The sequence below is a fragment of the Chlorocebus sabaeus genome, chromosome 10 (genome assembly GCF_047675955.1).
Source record: "Chlorocebus sabaeus isolate Y175 chromosome 10, mChlSab1.0.hap1, whole genome shotgun sequence".
NCBI lineage: Eukaryota > Metazoa > Chordata > Mammalia > Primates > Cercopithecidae > Chlorocebus > Chlorocebus sabaeus.
This window is the reverse complement of record NC_132913.1, coordinates 77,551,787-77,569,796: the sequence shown is the minus strand read 5'-3', so window position 1 is coordinate 77,569,796 and position 18,010 is coordinate 77,551,787. Positions and strand designations below refer to the sequence as shown.

The 18,010-nt window shown below is 37.6% G+C and overlaps 1 protein-coding gene across 2 annotated transcripts in view; it reads left to right on the top strand.

Annotated features, from left to right (window-relative positions):
- Positions 1-18,010, top strand: part of HIBCH (3-hydroxyisobutyryl-CoA hydrolase) — a 118,573-nt gene that overhangs the window by 59,048 nt on the left and 41,515 nt on the right. For both annotated transcript variants that reach the window (XM_007965642.3, XM_007965645.3), the window contains 3 exons: positions 4,297-4,375; positions 13,470-13,615; positions 16,042-16,128. In XM_007965642.3, the coding sequence (XP_007963833.1) occupies positions 4,297-4,375; positions 13,470-13,615; positions 16,042-16,128 (312 nt within the window). The remainder of the gene's footprint in view (positions 1-4,296; positions 4,376-13,469; positions 13,616-16,041; positions 16,129-18,010) is intronic.

Below are 18,010 nucleotides of genomic sequence, written 5' to 3'. Positions count from 1 at the left end.
GAGGGATTACTTAAATAAGACACTAAATGTACCATAAGCAAAGTGAACAAACTGTAATGTGTTAAGAATGAGAACTTCTATTCATTCCAAGCCGTCCTTGAAAGAGTGAAAAGGCAAGCCATAGACTGAAAGCATATTTGGTATACATGTGATAAGGGAATCATGTCTAGAATATATAAATTTCTACCAATTCAAAAATCCAGTTAAAAAGAGCAAAAGATTAGAACAGACTTTTCACAGCAAAAGGTTAGACATTTCACAAAGATACCCAGATAGCTAATAAACCTGAAAAAGCTCTCAACTGCATTAATCATCAAGGATATGCAAATTAAAACTGCAATGAAATATTAACATATAGTCATTAGAATGGCTAAAATGTGAAAGACATCTTGAAGTGTTGGTGAGGATGTAGAACAGCAAACTCGTATACAGCTGGTGGAGTAGAAATTGGTACTACCACTTAGGAAATTTTGATATACTTTAACATTGAATGAGTCAATAGGTGTTTTTTTTTTTTTTTTTTTTTTTTTTTTGAGATGGAGTCTTGCTCTATCCTCCAGGCTGGAGTGCAGTGGTGCAATCTCAACTCACTGCAACCTCCACCTCCCAGATTCAAGCGATTCTCCTGCCTCAGCCTCCCGGGTAGCTAGGATTAAAGACACATGACACCATGCCTGGCTAATTTTTGTAGTTTTAGTAGAGACAGGGTTTCACCATGTTGGCCAGGCTGATCTCGAACTCCTGATCTCAGGTGACCCGCCCACCTCGGCCTCCGAAAGTGCTGGGATTACAGGCGTGACGTGAGCCACCATGCCTGGCTGATTAATAACTCTTTGACCTGACACTTTTACTCGTATCTGACCAAAATGTGTGCACTTATATACCAAAACATATGCAGAATGGCCGCTGAATTGTTATTTGCAATAGCCAAAAACTGGAGACAACACAAGTAGCCATTCATATTAGAATGGATTAACAAATTATTTATTCATACAAAGGGATGCTATGCAGTGAAAAAGAACAAATTACTGCTACATGCAAGAGCATAAAATCTCACAAACATAATGTTGACTGAAAGAAGTCAGATAGTAATATGTATTCTGTGATTCTATTTGTATCTAGTTAAGCCAGGAAAAGCTCTAATCCTTTGTTAGAGGTCAAGATAGTAGCTACTTGAAGGATGGAGGGTGTAGTGACTGACAGGGTACATAATGCAATTTCTGATAGTTTTTATCTGAGTTTTGGTTACATGGGTGTGTTCATTTGGGGCTAACTCATTGAAACGATATGCTTGCGAACTTACTGTTTGTTACTGTTTGTGTACCTTTAAGTGGATATTATACATCAAGAAAGTTAAAAAAAAAAAAAAAAAAAAAAAAAAAAGAAAGCCCGTGTGGCTTACTGGAGAGAAAGTGAGAAAGTAGGGAATGGTAGACTATAAAATCAGGGAGGTAGAAAGGGACCAGATCATATGGGACCATATCAGTCATGATAATATTTTAGTGTGATGGGAAGTCACTGGAGACTTTTGGGCAGGAGAAGGACGTGATATGTTTTACGTTTGAATAAGCGTGCTTTGACTGGTATGGAGATGATAGATTGTGGCAAGAGTAGAATCAAGATACACTAGCCCAGGCAAGAAAGGATAAAGGCTTTAAGTAGGGTTGTAATGGTGTAGATGGTGAAAAGTGGCCCAGTCCAGGATATATTTTGAAGTTAGAGCTCTCAGGATAGTTCATAGATTACATTGTGGGGTAGGAAGGAAAGAAGGTAATGCTGAGATGTTTGACCTGAGCGGCTTGGTAAATTGTGGTGCTATTTGCTGAGATGAAGACAGAGGGAGGAGCACACTTAAGGAGAAATCAAGAGATTTACTTTTGATGTGTGAAGGTTGAGGTACTTATTAGACATTCAAGATGAGATGTTAAATAGCTGAGTAGAGAAATCAGGGATGGGGAAATAATTTATTAGTGTTTTAGGTGGTGCTTAAAATCCTAGGGCTGGAAGAGATCTCCTAGGGAATGAATGTAGACAGGACAGAGTTCAGTGGGGTAGAGTGAAGTGGAGTAGAAAGATGGCATCTAATTATTGTGGCAGATCAACACTTTGATATCAGGGAGAAATGAAAGAACAACTAATGAGTTAGATTTTAAAACGGGAATATATGGCATCTCAAAACCCAGTAAAGCATTTCATAAAGTAGGAATGAGCAACTGTCAATTATTTCTGAGTTATTTAGCTAGTGGTCAGCTTGATGAAAAATGAGATTTGACTACCGGGTTTGGTAGGTTTGGGGGAGAGTATTTGGGGAGAGTAGGAATTGGAATAAAGTATTATATTTGGAGAATGAATCTGTATAAAAATTAGCTAATACAATAAAACTTGAAGACTTTGGAGCCTTTTTAATCTAGCAAAGGAGTATCAGCTAAGATTAATGGTCAAATAAAATGTAAAATCAAATTTCAGAAGTTAAGGGGGACTGCTTACAAGTAACCTATAATAGATTCTTTGATGTAAGATAGAAAAATTAGTTATGAATCTGCCATTAGGGTTTTACATTTGAAATGGTTCAGCGTATTCCTAGTATCTTCAAATGAAGTGGCTTGACTATTCTGAACCTTCATCTTTATTGAAAGACTTTAAAATTGGCTCTTAATGATACTTTTGTCCGTGGTCTCTTATTCTGATAGTTTTTCATTAATAACTTTTTACTCAAATCTTGATATCTTTTCTTTAATTCACTATTATCAGCCAGTGTTGAAACAAAACATACTATGTAATACAAGATAACGAATGGAATCAATGGATCAGATACCCTGCATGGATCTGCAGTTTCTATGTGAAGTAATATGGGGCTTTTAAGTTTCTTTTTCCATAGAGTTCAGGAGGTGGAGAGGGCCCTCTGTAGAGAATTTGGTCTGTTAGGTTGTTCTTTTGTAAAGGAATGAAGATTCCAGAAGATGTGATGGGAATGGCTAGTCAGGGACAGCAGTGTTAGGAGGTTGTGTTGTGAGGGAAAGCACAGGACAGTATTTCAGTGAATATATGCTGGGGGCCCAAATACTTATGTTGTGTGTTGCTGATGACAGGATCTAGGTCTAGTTCTAACTGAAAATGTGGTGAAGAGACATTTCAGTTGGAAAGAACAGAGACTCACTCAAAAAGATCCACAAAAGAGAATGGGGCGGTTATTAGACAAGTTCAGGGACCATAAGCATTGCTTATGTTCCTGAAAATTGGACTGCAGGTGTGGGCTTAAGGCAAATTTAAGTTGTGTGTTTATTTTTCTATCTCTGCTTCTTTTTATGTGTTTGTTTTGTCTTCTGTCTTGTACAGACTGCAGCATTCTCAGGGTTTTTTTTTTTTTTTTTTTTGGTCTCTACAGCTTATAATAACAGCTTTTACTTGGCTATCATGTCATCTTTAACTCAAATGTCAGATGACCTTTAAGCTTCACTGCCTGTCATCAGCTGACAACTGCGCACTGTGTTTTAGTTTAAGTACGTAGGAGTAAGAACCTTGTCTAATTCACCCCTGCCCCTTTGCGCCCCAGGCCTCTGAATTCTGGTTAGTCTCCATTGGCTGCCCTTGGGTCCATTGCCCATCCCTAGTTGAGCCCCTCCTGGGGAAAGGAAAAAAAAGTCTCTGGGCAGAGCAGATTCCCTTAGAGAAAAAACAGTGATTGAGCAGGCAGTGGCTTTCTCTAGTATGTCTTCTTACCTTAGAAGTTTTATGATTAATTGAAATTGTAAAAGCTTAAAATTTTGGAGGAATGGCATGAAGCCCCCATGGCTAGTGGAATGAGTGCGGGAAGAGTGATGGGAGATAAAGTCAAAGAGTTAGGCCAGGCCAGGTGATATAGAGCCTTGCAGGCCATGGAATAGAGTGTGACTTTTATATATGTATAGTTGTATATATTATTATATATAAAATATGTATCAGATAAGTATATACATTTGTTCAAATATAAGAAATACATAGGGAAAAAAATCTGTGGGTTACTTACCAAATTGATAATAGCTATATGTCTCTGTGGAGGAAGAGAATGACCAGACTAGGATAGGGGTGTGGTCAGACTTCATGTGTAAATGTTTAATAAAGGGGAATATAGTCATGTGCTATTCGTGGAATTCAAAGTTAATTGAAGGAGGTGGGGACAACCTATCCCCTGAAGCAAGTTCCTGTGGAGTATAAAGATAATTTACTTGCTTTGCAATGTTTGTAAGTTTGTGAATTTGCTTGCTTTTTAACAATGTTTTTAATCCCTCTCTTTCTTTTTTTGCCTTTTTTCTCTAGGGAGTTGGTCTCTCAGTCCATGGGCAATTTCGAGTGGCTACAGAAAAGTGTCTTTTTGCTATGCCAGAAACAGCAATAGGTAAACAACCAGAATTTTTTTAATAATTACTTTTAGCATCATCTTCTTTTGATACGTTTCAGAGTTTACTGTTGTTGAAGGAATTGAGGAATCTTGTGTGAGATACAACAATGAAAGGATTTTAAAAAAGAAATTAAATAGGAAGATAATTAGAAGTCAGTATTAGCTCAATAATTGTATCTGAAAACACAAAACTGAGAACATTAAAGGAGACATTAACACACTATAAATCAAACATTAACACTATAGGTAAAATATCATTAAGGGAATATATTTTTGCCTTTAGATCTGTGCAGTTTTGAGTTGTGATCAAAACTCTCGTATGACACTTTTGAGTTAATTTTTGTACATGGTGAGGGGTATGGATCATCTGTATAAGTCAAAGTTTATTTCGTATATGGAAATACAATCATTCCAGTACCAGCTGTTGAAAGAGTATTGTTTTGCCACTGAATTGTCTGTGTAGCTTTGTTATAGTTGTCTGTAGATTTCAATCATGGTGTTAACACCATATTGTCTTGGTTAGTGTTGCTTTATAGTAAGTCTTAAAATCAGGTGGTGATAATGTTCCACCTTTGTTCTTTGTATCTCACCAAGTTGCTTTGGCTGTATAGGTTCTTTATATTTCTATATGTATTTTAGAGTTACTTGTCAATTTCAACAAAAAAGCCTGTAGGTGAATTTAGAGAGAATTGACATCTTAACATTATCGAGTCTTTTCAGACCTGTGATCAAGATATATTTCTCCATTTATGTAAGTGGTCTTTAATTTCTCTGAGCATGGATTTTTAGTTTTCAGTTTATAGGTCTTATCTTTTGTCATATTTATCCATAAGTATTTCATATTAATGATATTTTTGAAAAAACTTTCAGTTCTAATTGTTAGTTACCAGTCTGTAGAAATAGTTGATTTTTGTATTTACCTTTATCATGCAGACTTATTAAACTCACTTATTAGTTTTAGTTGCTTTAGAACTGAATAGAATTCGATTCTACTGTACTGGAATTCCTAAAGAGACAATTATGTCATTTACAAGTAAGAGCAGTTTTACTTTCTCCTTTCTAATCTGGATACCTTTTATTTCTTTCTCTTGCCCTGTTGCGTAGAATAGAACTTCCAATACAGTGTTGAATATAAGTGGTGAGAGTGGACATTTTTTCCTTGTTTCTGATTTTAGGGGAAAGCATTTAATCTTTTACCAATTAAGTTATATATTAAGGTATATGTTTTTCATTTAAGATCAGGAACAAGACAGTGATTCCTGCTCTCATTGTTTCTATTCAATACTGTATTGAAAGTCCTTGCCAGAGCAATTAGGCAAGAGAAGGAAATAAAAGGCATCCAAACAGGAGAAGCAGAGGTGAAACTGTCACTGCTGATGACATGCTCTTATATATATATGTAGAAAACTCTAACAGCTCCAACAAAAATCTGTTTGAACTAATAAATAAATATAGTAAAGCTGTAGGATATAAAATCAACACATAAAAATCAGCATTTCTATACACTAACAGCAAACTATTTGAAAAATAAGAAAACAATTTCATTTACAAAAACATCAAAAATAATAAAATACTTAGAAATAAATGTAACCAAGGAGGTAAAATCTGTATGGCAAAACTCCATCTCTACAAAAATAACAAAAAGTAGCTGGGTGTGGTGACGTGCGCCTGTGGTCCCAGCTGCTCAGGAGGTGGAGGTAAAAGGATGGTTTGAGCCCTGGAAGCAGAGGCTGCAGTGAGCTGAGATCATGCCACTGCACTGTAGCCTGGGCAATACAGCCAGACCATGTCAGACACATACAAACACACACATACACACACACACACACACACACACACACACATATCTGTATACTGAAAACTACAAAACTTTGATGAAAAAAATTGAAGACACAAATAAATAAAAAGATATATTCCATGTTCATGGATTGGAAGAATATTTTAAAATGTTCATACTACCCAAAGTGATCTACAGATTCAGTGTAATCTCTATCAAAATCCCAATGTCAGTCTTCAAAAAAATAGAAAAAACAATTCTAAAATTCATATGGAACCAAAAAAAAGACTGCAGATAACTAAGGTAATCTTGAGCAAAAAGAACAAAGCTAGAGACTTTGTACTGACTTCAACACTATTGCAAAGCTTTAGTGATCAAAATAGCATAGTACTGGAATAAAGATGGATACATAGACTACTGGAAAAGAATAGCAAGCTCAGAGACAAATCCATATATTTGCAGTCAAGTGATTTTTAAGAAAGATGCGAAGAATACATAATGGTGAAAGGACAGTTTCTTCAATAAATGATGTCAGAAAAACTGGATATCCATGTGCAGAAAAATGAAATTAGACCCATACGTCATATTATATTTAATAAAAAACTCAAATGGATTAAAGATGTAGTCATACAACCTGAAACTGCAAAACCACTAGAAGAAAACATATGGGAAAATGATATGACATTAATCTGGGCAATAATTTTTTTGCTTTGACCCCAAAAGCTCAGGCAACAAAAACAAAAATACACAATTTCCTTTGAATCCATCCAAAATCCAGTCTACACTGATGCAAGGGGTGGCTCCCAAGGCCTGTGCACAGCCAAGTAGAATTACATCATGTAAAATGCTTCTAGAAGCATAGCAAAGAAAACAGCAGAGTGAAGAGGCAACGTCTTCCAATCTCTGCTTGTTGCCTAGTTCCCAAGTCACTTCTACATTTTCAGTTACCTTTATAGCAATGCCCTACTTCTCTGGTACCAGTTTTCTGTATTAGTCCATTCTCACATTGCTATAGAGAGCTACCTGAGACTGGGTAATTTATAAAGAAAAGAGGTTTAATTGGCTCACAGTTCCACAGGCTGTACAGGAAGCATGACTGGGAAGGTCTCCAGAAACTTACAGTCATGACCAAAGATGAAGGGGAAGCAAGTGCATCTTCACGTGGCTGGCAGGAGAGTGAAGGGAGAAGTACTGCACACTTTAAAACAACCAGATATCATGAGAACTCACTATTATGAGAACAACAAGGGGGACATCTGCCCCCATGACCCAATCACCTTCCACTAAGCCCCTCATCCAACACTGAGGATTACAGTTCAACATGAGATTTGAGTGGGGACACAGAGCCAAACCATATCAGGGCCTTTCAAGGAATTTGTCAATTTGTTATCATAAAGTTGTTCATAATTGCTTTTTTGTATATATCCCCTGAAGTTCACGTCTTGGAAACTTAATTCCCAACTCAGCAGTGTTGAGAGTTGGGACCACTAAGAGGTGAGTGGGTCATGAGGGCTCTTCCAGTTTTTGCAGGTTGGTTCCCGGTACAGGGATGACTTCAGCCCCCTTTCCGCCTGCTCTCTTGTCCTGTCTCACCCTTGCCTTTTGCCATGGGATGATGCACCAAGAAGGCCCTCGTGTGATGTTGGCACCATGATATTGGACTTCCCAGCCTCCAGAACTGTGACAAATAATTTTTTTCTCTAAATTACCCCAGTCTGTGGTATTCTGTCATAGCAACACAAAATGGACTAAGACAATAATATTCCCTTATTATCTTTTTAATATCTGTAGACTCTGTAGAGATTTCTGGCTCTCTTATTCTTGATATTGGTCATTGTGTCTTCTCTTTTTTTCCCTGATCAATCTAGTTAGAGGTTTATTAATTTTATTGATCTTAAAAAAACAGATTTTTGTTTTCATTTATTTTTTATTTTGCTGATTTCTGCTCCAGTATTCGTTCCTCCTTTTTTTCTGCTTATTTTAGATTTTGTTTGCTCTTCTTTCATTTCCTCAGGTGAAACCTGAGTTCACTTGTATAAGATGTGGGTATGGAATTTGATTCTACTCTGGTTTTTAATTTCAGTAATTTAAAGATGTTACTACACTGTGTTCTCATTTAATTTCCTACAAAAAGTCTTTTCTCTTCTTTATTTTTGTTCCTGTGTCTTTTTATTTTCTCTGGCTGCTCTTAAGATTTTCTCTTGATCACATGTTTCAGGCCATTTGATTATGACGTGCTTTGGTGTTCTTTATATTTCTAATGCTTATGGTTGTTGAGCTACTTAGGTTTATAATTTCTGTCAAATTTGGAAAAATTTTTGCCATTATTTCTGCAAATATTTTTCTTCCACCCATTCCCTTTTCAGGAATTCTGGTCATACTTCTGTAAGGCTCACTTATGCTTTGTTCATTAAAAAATTTTTTTTCTCTATTTCATTTTAGATAGTTTCTGTTCCTATGTCCTTAAGTTCATTAATTTTTTCTTCTACAAGATCTAATCTGCCCTTAATCTCATCCAGGTATTTTTCAGCTTATACATTCATTTCAGTTTTCATCTCTAGAAGTATGATTTGGTTCTTTTTTTTTTTTTTTGAGACGGAGTCTCGCTCTGTCACCCAGGCTGGAGTGCAGTGGCCAGATCTCAGCTCACTGCAAGCTCCGCCTCCCGGGTTTACGCCATTCTCCTGCCTCAGCCTCCTGAGTAGCTGGGACTACAGGCGCCTGCCACCTCGCCCGGCTAGATTTTTGTATTTTTTAGTAGAGACGGGGTTTCACCGTGTTAGCCAGGATGGTCTTGATCTCCTGACCTCGTGATCCGCCCGTCTCGGCCTCCCAAAGTGCTGGGATTACAGGCTTGAGCCACCGCGCCCGGCTCTGTGTCTCTATTTAACTTCTTGGTTATATAGGTTATGTTTGTGATAACTGTGTTAATGTTTTTTTCTGCTAGTTTTTATATTTATGTCAGTTCTCTTTTTTAAAATCACCTCTTTATGGTTAGTATTTTCCTGCATCTTTAGGTAGCTCATAATTTTTTATCGAATTATAGATATTGTAAACTTTGTTGGGTGCTGGATAGTTTTGTATTCTTTTAAGTATTTTTGAGATTTCTTCTGAGATGAATTTAAATTCCTGGGAAACATCTTAATATTTTCAAGTGTTATAAGATTTATTATTAATATTTTTTTGTAGGATTGGAGCAATGCTCCAACTTGGGCTATTTCCCACTACTGAGGCAAGATCTTTCTTTGTGTTCTGTGCAGTGCCCCATGACATCAATCATGAGTTTTTTCTAGTTCAGGTGGTGGGGAACATGCTGTTTTTAGTCCTGTCGTGGGTTCCCAGTATGGTTCTCTGTAATCATTTTCTGTGTTTCTTTCCTTAGTCTCATGTAGTGGTATGGTTAGGCGTTGTGTCCTCACCCAAATCTCATCTTGAATTGTAATCCCCGTAATCCCTACGTGTCCAGGGAGAGATGTGGTAGGAGGTGATTGGATCATGGAGGCAGTTTCTCCCTTGCTGTTCTCGTGGTAGTGAGTTCTTACGAGAGCTGATGGTTTCATAAGGGACTCTTCCCGCTTTGCTCCTCACTCTTTTCACTCCTGCTGCCATGTGAGAAGATCCAAGCTTGCTTTGCCTTCTGCTATGATTGTAAGTTTCCTGAGGCCTCCTTAGCCATGTGGAACTATGAGTCGATTAAACCTCTTTCCTTTACAAATTACTCAGTCTTGGGCAGTGTGAAAACTGACTAATCATGTAGTTTCTTCACACACACACACACACACACACACACACACACACACACAGTCCGTTCGTAAGCTAAGTACTTAAAAGAGACACCCTGCAGATCTCCAGGGCTTTCTCTCTGCAGCTCTCTCCACTCTGGTACTCTGTTCTGGGAATTCTAGCTCTCTTGGTTTCCCTAGACTCTTAGCTTCATCTTCTCAAATGAGGGACTATACTGGGCCTGGGAACTCACTCAAGGCATGAAGTTGGAGCTGTTCTAGGATTTACCTTGTTTGTTTTCTGATATTCAGAGAACACTTTTCTTACTGCTTGATGTTCAGTGTGTTGAAAACACTATTGATCCATATATTTTGTTTGTTTTTATAGTTGTTTCAGGTAGGGGGATAAGTCTGGTTCCTGTTACTCTATCATGTCCAAAGTGTAAGTTTCCCAGATAGCTACTTTAAATTGGATGATTAAAGATGCTCTCAGTGGAGTTGTCCTTTAAGCTGAGATTTGAATGACAAGAGTCAGCTGCATGAAGAACTGAGAGAAGAATATTGTGGCATTGAGAAAAGTTAGCTCAAGACCCTTAGGTAAGAATGAACTTGGCCTGTTAAAGGAACAAAATGGAGGCAATCTGTGTCTGAATCGAGGGCAGGAGTGATGTAACATGCTCTCAAAAGGGTACATGGGGGCCTCTGGTGAGGAGTTAAGATTTAAACCTAAATATGGGAATTTGTGGAAGAGTATAAAACAGGCAATGACATAATCTAGTTTGTATTTTAGTACCATGATTCTGGCTGCTTTGAGGATAATGGATTGTAGGGGTTGCAGAGTAGAAGCAGTGAGATTGGATAATGGGTTATTACATTAGTCTAGAGCTATATTGTCCAATACTGTATAGCCACTAGCCACAAGTGGCTTTTAAAATTTTAATATACATTAATTAAATTAAAAAAAAACAAATTCAGTTCCTCACTCACACCAACCATATTCCAGGTGTTTAATAGCTACATATGGCTAGTGACTATCTTATTGGACAGCAGAAATTATAGATTTCATCATTGTAGAAAGTTCTGTTGGACAGCACAGTCTGGAGAGATTTTGGCTTTGGAGTAGGGTGGAGGTATAGAGTTGAATACAGTGAATAGATTTGAAACATGGGCTTAACTGACTTGCTGGTATAATGAATCAGGAGTAACTCCAAGGTATTTAGCTTGTGCTACTTGATGGATGAGGCTGATTAGGGAAGGAGCAGGGTAGTTGGAGGTTTGTGAATTAATAGTTGTACTTTTGCCATGTTAAATGTGAGATACTTATTATCCATGTGGTTCTGTTTAGGTGGCAGATTTAAGAGTTCGGTATTCAAGGGAAAAGGTGTGACTGATTTTGTAGTATATTATGCTTCTGGGGCTGCATAACAAAATACCACAAACTTGGTGGCTTAAACTGCTGAAATTTTTTTTCTCACAGTTCTAGAGACTAAAAGACTGAGATCAAGGTATCAGCAGATGGTTCTCTTGAGCCCTCTCTCCATGGCTTATAAACCGCTGCCTTCTTGCTCTGTCCTCATATGGCCTTTTCTCTGTTCACATGCATCCCTGGTATTTCTTCCTCCTCTTATAAGGACACCAGTCCTGTTGGATTAGGACCCCACCCTTATGACCTCACTTAACCTTAATTACCTCTTCAAAGGCCCTGCTTCCATATACAGTTACATCAGGGTTAGGGCTTCAACATAGGACTTTTCGAAAGGACACAGTGCAGTCCATAGCAGGGAGTAATCAGCATATAGATGCTATCTAAAGTCATAGGAGTTAAGGGAAATGTGTATGTAGGAAAGAGGAGATAGCCTAATATGGAGCTTAGGCGCAGTGAGCAAGAGGTCAAGCAGAGGAGGTGGCGTCAGTGAGGGAGACTGAAAAGAAGCAGAATTGGGGCAAGGGGGAAAAAAGAGAGAATGTGGTACCCTGGAAGAGAATAACGTGTTGTCAGGATGGAGCGTTTTTCCACTTGGGCAGCATGCTGCTAAGGCTCTGGGGCAGGGAAGAGTGTAGAATGTTAGGGAACTGAAAGAAGACCAGAGTGGCTGGAGTATAGGGAGTGAGTAGTAAGGGATGTAGTGGAAGAAGTGGTAAGGGGCCTTGAAGACTTTGATAAAGGTGTTTGTTTTAATCCAGAAGAAATAGGCAGCCATGGGAGGGTTTGAAGCAGTGGAATGCAAGACTCTAGTAAGGATCTGTGTTTTAAAAAGATCAAATTTGTGTGAACAGTTTAGAGGGGAAATCAATAAGACGTGATCACTGATGGGGATTAAGGGGATGGTGTGAGAAGGTGTCAAGGCTGGATGGTTGCGTCCTTTATTGAGGTAGGTGATGCTGGAGGAAGATTGTGGGAATGGCACGGGGAGGTTATGAGTTTAACTTGAGACCTAGCTAGTTTGAGGTACTAAGAGATATTTCTGTTTACAGGAGCATGATGCTTCTTCTTTTAAGTCTAGAACCTTTTTGTAAAGTAGAACTGGAGAGAATTTTAGTGTTTGCATTTTTATCCCAACATAATTAAAGGAAACTTCAGAACAGATACATAAATTATAAAACTAGAGGGTCACAGTTGTTTAAGATCTTAAACACCCAAAGGAATATGGGGGTAAGTACCTGTATATATGCTATTTTCTTTATTTTATTATTATTATTATTTTTATTTGACATAGAGTCTTGCTCTGTTGCCCAGGCTGGAGTGCAGTGGCGTGATCTCGGATCACTGCAACCTCTGCCTCCTGGGTTCAAGCGATTCTCCTGCCTCAGCCTCCCCAGTAGGTGGGATTACAGGCATATGCCATCATGCCTGGCTAATTTTTGTAATTTTAGTATAGACAGGGTTTCACCATGTTGGCCAGGCTGGTCTTGAACTCCTGACCTCAGGTGATCAGCCCTTCTTGGCCTCCCGGCCTTCCAAAGTGCTGGGATTACAGGCGTGAGCCAGGTACCTGGCCTTATATGCTATTTTCAGTTGTTACCAGTAGAGAATTTTTAAATACTGGTGGTTAAGAAAAAGGTAAATACAAATGATTTTATTAGGTATAAACCTGTTCATTTAGTAGGACTCGTGGTTATTGCATCAGTATTTAAACATCTTGAATATTAGATAATTGACTAAGTTTGGGAAATGATTTAAATGGTAATAATTTTGTTCTAATAGGCCATAGATTATGTATTTTTTTTCCTGTGCTGATTTGGAAATAGTTTTTTGAAATTTTTACCTATTTTGGAGATTCTTCAAAAGTAAATCAGTGGTGAGAAAATTTAGGTAACATACTTCTAATATACAAAACATTGTGTCATCAAATACTTCACTGACTTCTATAGAAATGAGACATGAAGGTTTTGAAAAATACCCAAGTTAGTACAGTTTATTATAGCAAGTCTTTTGTGATATTGATTGCACTGTATAGTACTTAGTTTAATAATATTTGTAATGTATATTCAAGCTCCAGAGAGAAATGATTGTGTGATCTACAGCAAAGAGGTTATATTTATCTTTTTCATTTGAATCACCATTATCTCTTTTTGTTACATTTAATTACAGGACTGTTCCCTGATGTGGGTGGAGGTTATTTCTTGCCACGACTTCAAGGAAAACTTGGTTACTTCCTTGCATTAACAGGATTCAGACTAAAAGGAAGAGATGTGTACAGAGCAGGAATTGCTACACACTTTGTAGATTCTGAAAAGGTACTTTTTCGGATGTTTGCATTTTGTATTGTTGGAATAACAAGACAAAATAGTGCGTGGGAAGGTACAGTGGGTGGTTGAGATCCACAGACTTTTGGTGAAATTGTGGTGTGAATCCTGGACCTCTTAGTTTATAGCTGTGTTACCTTGGAGAAAGTGCATAAGCTCTCTAATTCTGTTTCCTCATATGCAAACTGGGGATAATGATACCTGGATTCAGGGTTGGTACCTTCAGTGAGTATTTTTAAGTGAACAAGTAGAGTCTCTTAAAAGTCATGCCTCCCTTAAGAAAGTCTAATATGTACAAATCTAAATTTATATATAAAAAGATAGCCTTTATTTGAAGACATTTTGAAGGCTTCTTTTGGTTATGAGTTTCCCTAGTGCATTGAAAGTAATTGACTTTGACTTTTCGAAATACATCTGTTACAAGGAACACATGTTACTTATCTTTGCTTTTTTTAAAAAAAAAAAACAAAAAACCAGTGTGGCCAATTTTCTCAGCAAAGGATAACATAGTGGAAAAGAATATGTAAATAGTCTGAGTTTAAATCTTAACTGGAACTTAGCCTCTTTTGATCCCCATTTTCCCATCTGCAGAATGGAGATGACACTATTACATAGTCATTGAAACTCCTTGTGTTACATGTGTCAGAAGACCCAATTCAAGGTAGTTTTGCCTCAGAATTCCCAGCAAGAGACTTAGGATGTATTTTGCTTCACCTGGCTTAGTTCACTCTGACTGAACTGGCTTATCTCATTCCTGAACCATATGAGTAGGTAGAATATACCTTCCTATCCTAGGTAATGCATGCTCTATCCTTGGATCTGTGGAGTAAAGTCAGCTTCCAAGGAAGCACATGGTCATCAGATCAATAGCTGATCTGAAAGGAAGGGTGTTTTAGGATATGGGAAGGAAAGCTATAAAAATTAAATTAGAAAATTTATGTTACATGCTTAGCCCAGTAACTGACGTATAGTAAACACTCCAAATTTAGTTATTATTAATACTTTTAATGCAGTTTTATATTTTTAGAGGTGACCAGATTTTTCATTGAGAGTCTCTTATATTACAAAGGATGACCCTTTTTATCCTCATTTCTGTAACATTCTTCTGTTTTGGGTAAGGATGCCAGAGATCATACTGACAGTTGGACTATCATGTGAGTCCCCCCAAGGATGTTTTACAAATGATGATGGTTTATTCTCACACGTCCTCTTTGGCCATTGAAGTAAAACAGCTGGATAGTATAAAAATGTACTGTTTGGTCACTAATAGAATTATCTTCACAAACTTTATAAATTGGCTGTGGAAATTTTTATGTTGATGAGCTTTGGTCTTGTTTCTCACACTGTTACAGATTCTGTAAAATGTATGAAGCATACAAAATTGAAGCTTGTCTCTGTACACTGTTATGAAGGCCTTCTGTCACGTTTGGCCGAAGATTCAGATCTTTGTGTTGTGGGCATCCTCAGTCACATTGAGTAGTCTCGTGCTTCCCTTGAGCTATAACAGGAAGCAAACATGGGCATGCGATTATCCTGTCTGAAAGGGACACCCTTAATTACAGTGGAATTTAGTTTAGGATAAGAGAGAGCTGATGCATAACCCCTTTCTTTGTCAGTGTGTTCAATACTAGTATCTGCAATGAGTAGACAGACATCCTCAGGGCCTGTAGAGGATATGAAAAAGAGGAATATACTTTGGGGATGCAATTAGAAGTGGGTACAAAAGATAAATAACCATCTTTCTCATCTGGCAGAGGTAAAGTGGTAAGTGTAAAAACAATAAAAAGAAAATACTCAAAGAATTGAAAGGAGGAAGAGTTTACCTGTAAGAAAGGACTAGAAGCCTTTTCATAAAGGTTGCAATACAGCCGGCCTTAAGGTGAGTATTATCAGGAAAAGGTATTGTCAGGTAAAGGAAACTTTTAATGAAATCACAGGGGCAAGAAAGCATTAGCTATGTTTGGGGAATAGTAAAAAGTCCTATTTGGCTCAGTGTAGGGTAGATTAAGTGAGGGATTAGATGGAGAAATAAGTGAAGCTGCATTATAGTGTTGTTCGTTGACTGTGGTAGCCACTAATCATTTGTGGCAATTTTGGTTAAAATTAATTAAAAATAAAATAAAATTTATGATGTAGGTCTTTGGTTCCAAGTACTCAATAGGCTGAGAGAAACAAAGATAAGTGTCTCTATTTCTCCTCCTTAATTTCTTCCATCTTTTTTAATTCCTTTGAAGGCTAGATTTGCTGTATGGGAATACCTGTTCATTCCACTTAAGTCAAAATTTCTTTCAGTGATTCACCTGAAGAGAGAGCATCATAATTTAAAGTCAAGAATTCTAAAAAAGAAGATGAGATTTTATAAAACTTTCTGTTTCTATTGGATCTCAGATCTTTCCTTTTTTTCCCCTCCCCTTTAGTTGGCCATGTTAGAGGAAGATTTGTTAGCCTTGAAATCTCCTTCAAAAGAAAATATTGCATCTGTCTTAGAAAATTACCATACAGAGGTAATCTTGTTAATATTCTAACCTCAGGTTTTAATTCATGGAGAGGGGAAGTAATTTAAAAACTAGCAATTGGTGAATATTATAGTTTGTAAATATAAATAAATGTACTAAGGATTTATTTAAAGCGTGGTGGAAGAATCAGTGCTTCACAGTTGTTAGTATAGCCAGCTAATAAGATGACTTCTTTCCTGTGCAGCTGCATAGCTGTCTTCCCACTGCTGGTTAACTTCAGTGCATAACCTTGTGATCAATCTTTGCAAGGGTTTTGGCATTTCTGTAAAAGGTGTTCAATGTTAACGCTGTTTGTGGAGCTGCAAACTCTTGACATTTATTTATATTTAATAAAGTATATTATGGCATGTATTTTTAATTCCTTACGTTGTCTGACTTAAATTTTCTTGTAAGAGCCAAGAATCTTTAAAAACACTCTATAACTTCTAGTTAAACATGATTGAATACATGCTGCCTCCTAAAACACCATTCAAAATTGTAATAAGTGAATAAAAAAGGCACAAACCCACAAAGACAAGTAGAACAGAAGAGGAGACAGTGGCAGACATGAGATATTAGTATGTTGGAAGCTTAAAATCAGCAGGATGAGTGCTGCTAACTTAAACCAAAGAGCTCTGAAAGCCAGTAAGAAGTCAGCTGATTCTTGCTGTAGACCCTTTTAAAGGGACCAAGTCCCTCTGAAGACTAGGTGTAGAATGGGGCAGAAAAGCAGGAGGATTTACTATAAGTTTGTTTTTTTTTTGAAACAATCTAGCTCTGTCACCCAGACTGGAGCGCAGTGGCGCAATCTCTGTTCATGGCAACCTTCGCCTTCCAGATTCAAGTGATTCTCATGCCTCAGCCTCTTGAGTAACTGGGATTACAGGCATGCGCCACCATGCCCAGCTAATTTTTGTATTTTAGTAGAGACAGAGTGTCACCATGTTGGCCAGGCTGGTTTTGAACTTGTGACCTCAAATGATCCACCCTCCTCGGCTTCCCAAAGTGCTGGGATTACAGGCATGAGCACTGCGCTGGGCCCCTCCACAAGTCGTCTTGTACAACTAAGAGTAGCTATCTTCCAGTAGCCTGGCAGAAGAGTAGGACTTACTCCTTAGAGAAACCAAATCAGGCAGGTCTAGCTAACAGTAGAGATTGGCGAAGTACTGTACTGAAGAGAGGTGAGACGTACTGAATTGGAAGACCTCTGTCCCTTTTCCCTAGTTGGCTTGCAGAACCGCTGCATCCCACCCCACTCCTAAGCGATACATTGGAAGAAAAGAAAAACCCATAGACATTGAAATTAATGGACCCCTTAACACATCTTGCCTGATCATCTTACAGTGTATCATACAATTGAGAATCCCACAACTGCAATTGACATTAGACACAAAGCTTCCTAATTTTAGTGCTTTGCATAGAAAAACAAATATTCCTAGGCCAAAACAAACAACAAAGGCACTGGAAGGAAACAGTTAATGCAAGAAGAAGGAAACTTAAAAAGACAAACACCAATCTATAACTTATCTTGAGATAAGAGGAAAATATTTTACCTGTTAAACAACAACAGATGTTATAAAGATAATTCAAAGAATAATATAGGCATGCCTCAGATAATCTGAATTTGGTTCCACACCATGGCAATAAAGCTAGTCACATGAATGTTTTGGTTTTCCAGCACTCATAAAAACTTTTACACTGTACTATAGTCTGTTGAGTATGCAGGAGCATCATTTCTAAACACAGGTACATATCTTACTAATTTATAATTATAAAATAATTTGACTAAAAATACTGATGATCATCTGAGCTTTCAGTGAGTCATAATTGTTTTGCTGCTGGAGGGCCTTGCCTAGATGTTGATGGCTACTGGCTGACCTTGGTACTGGTT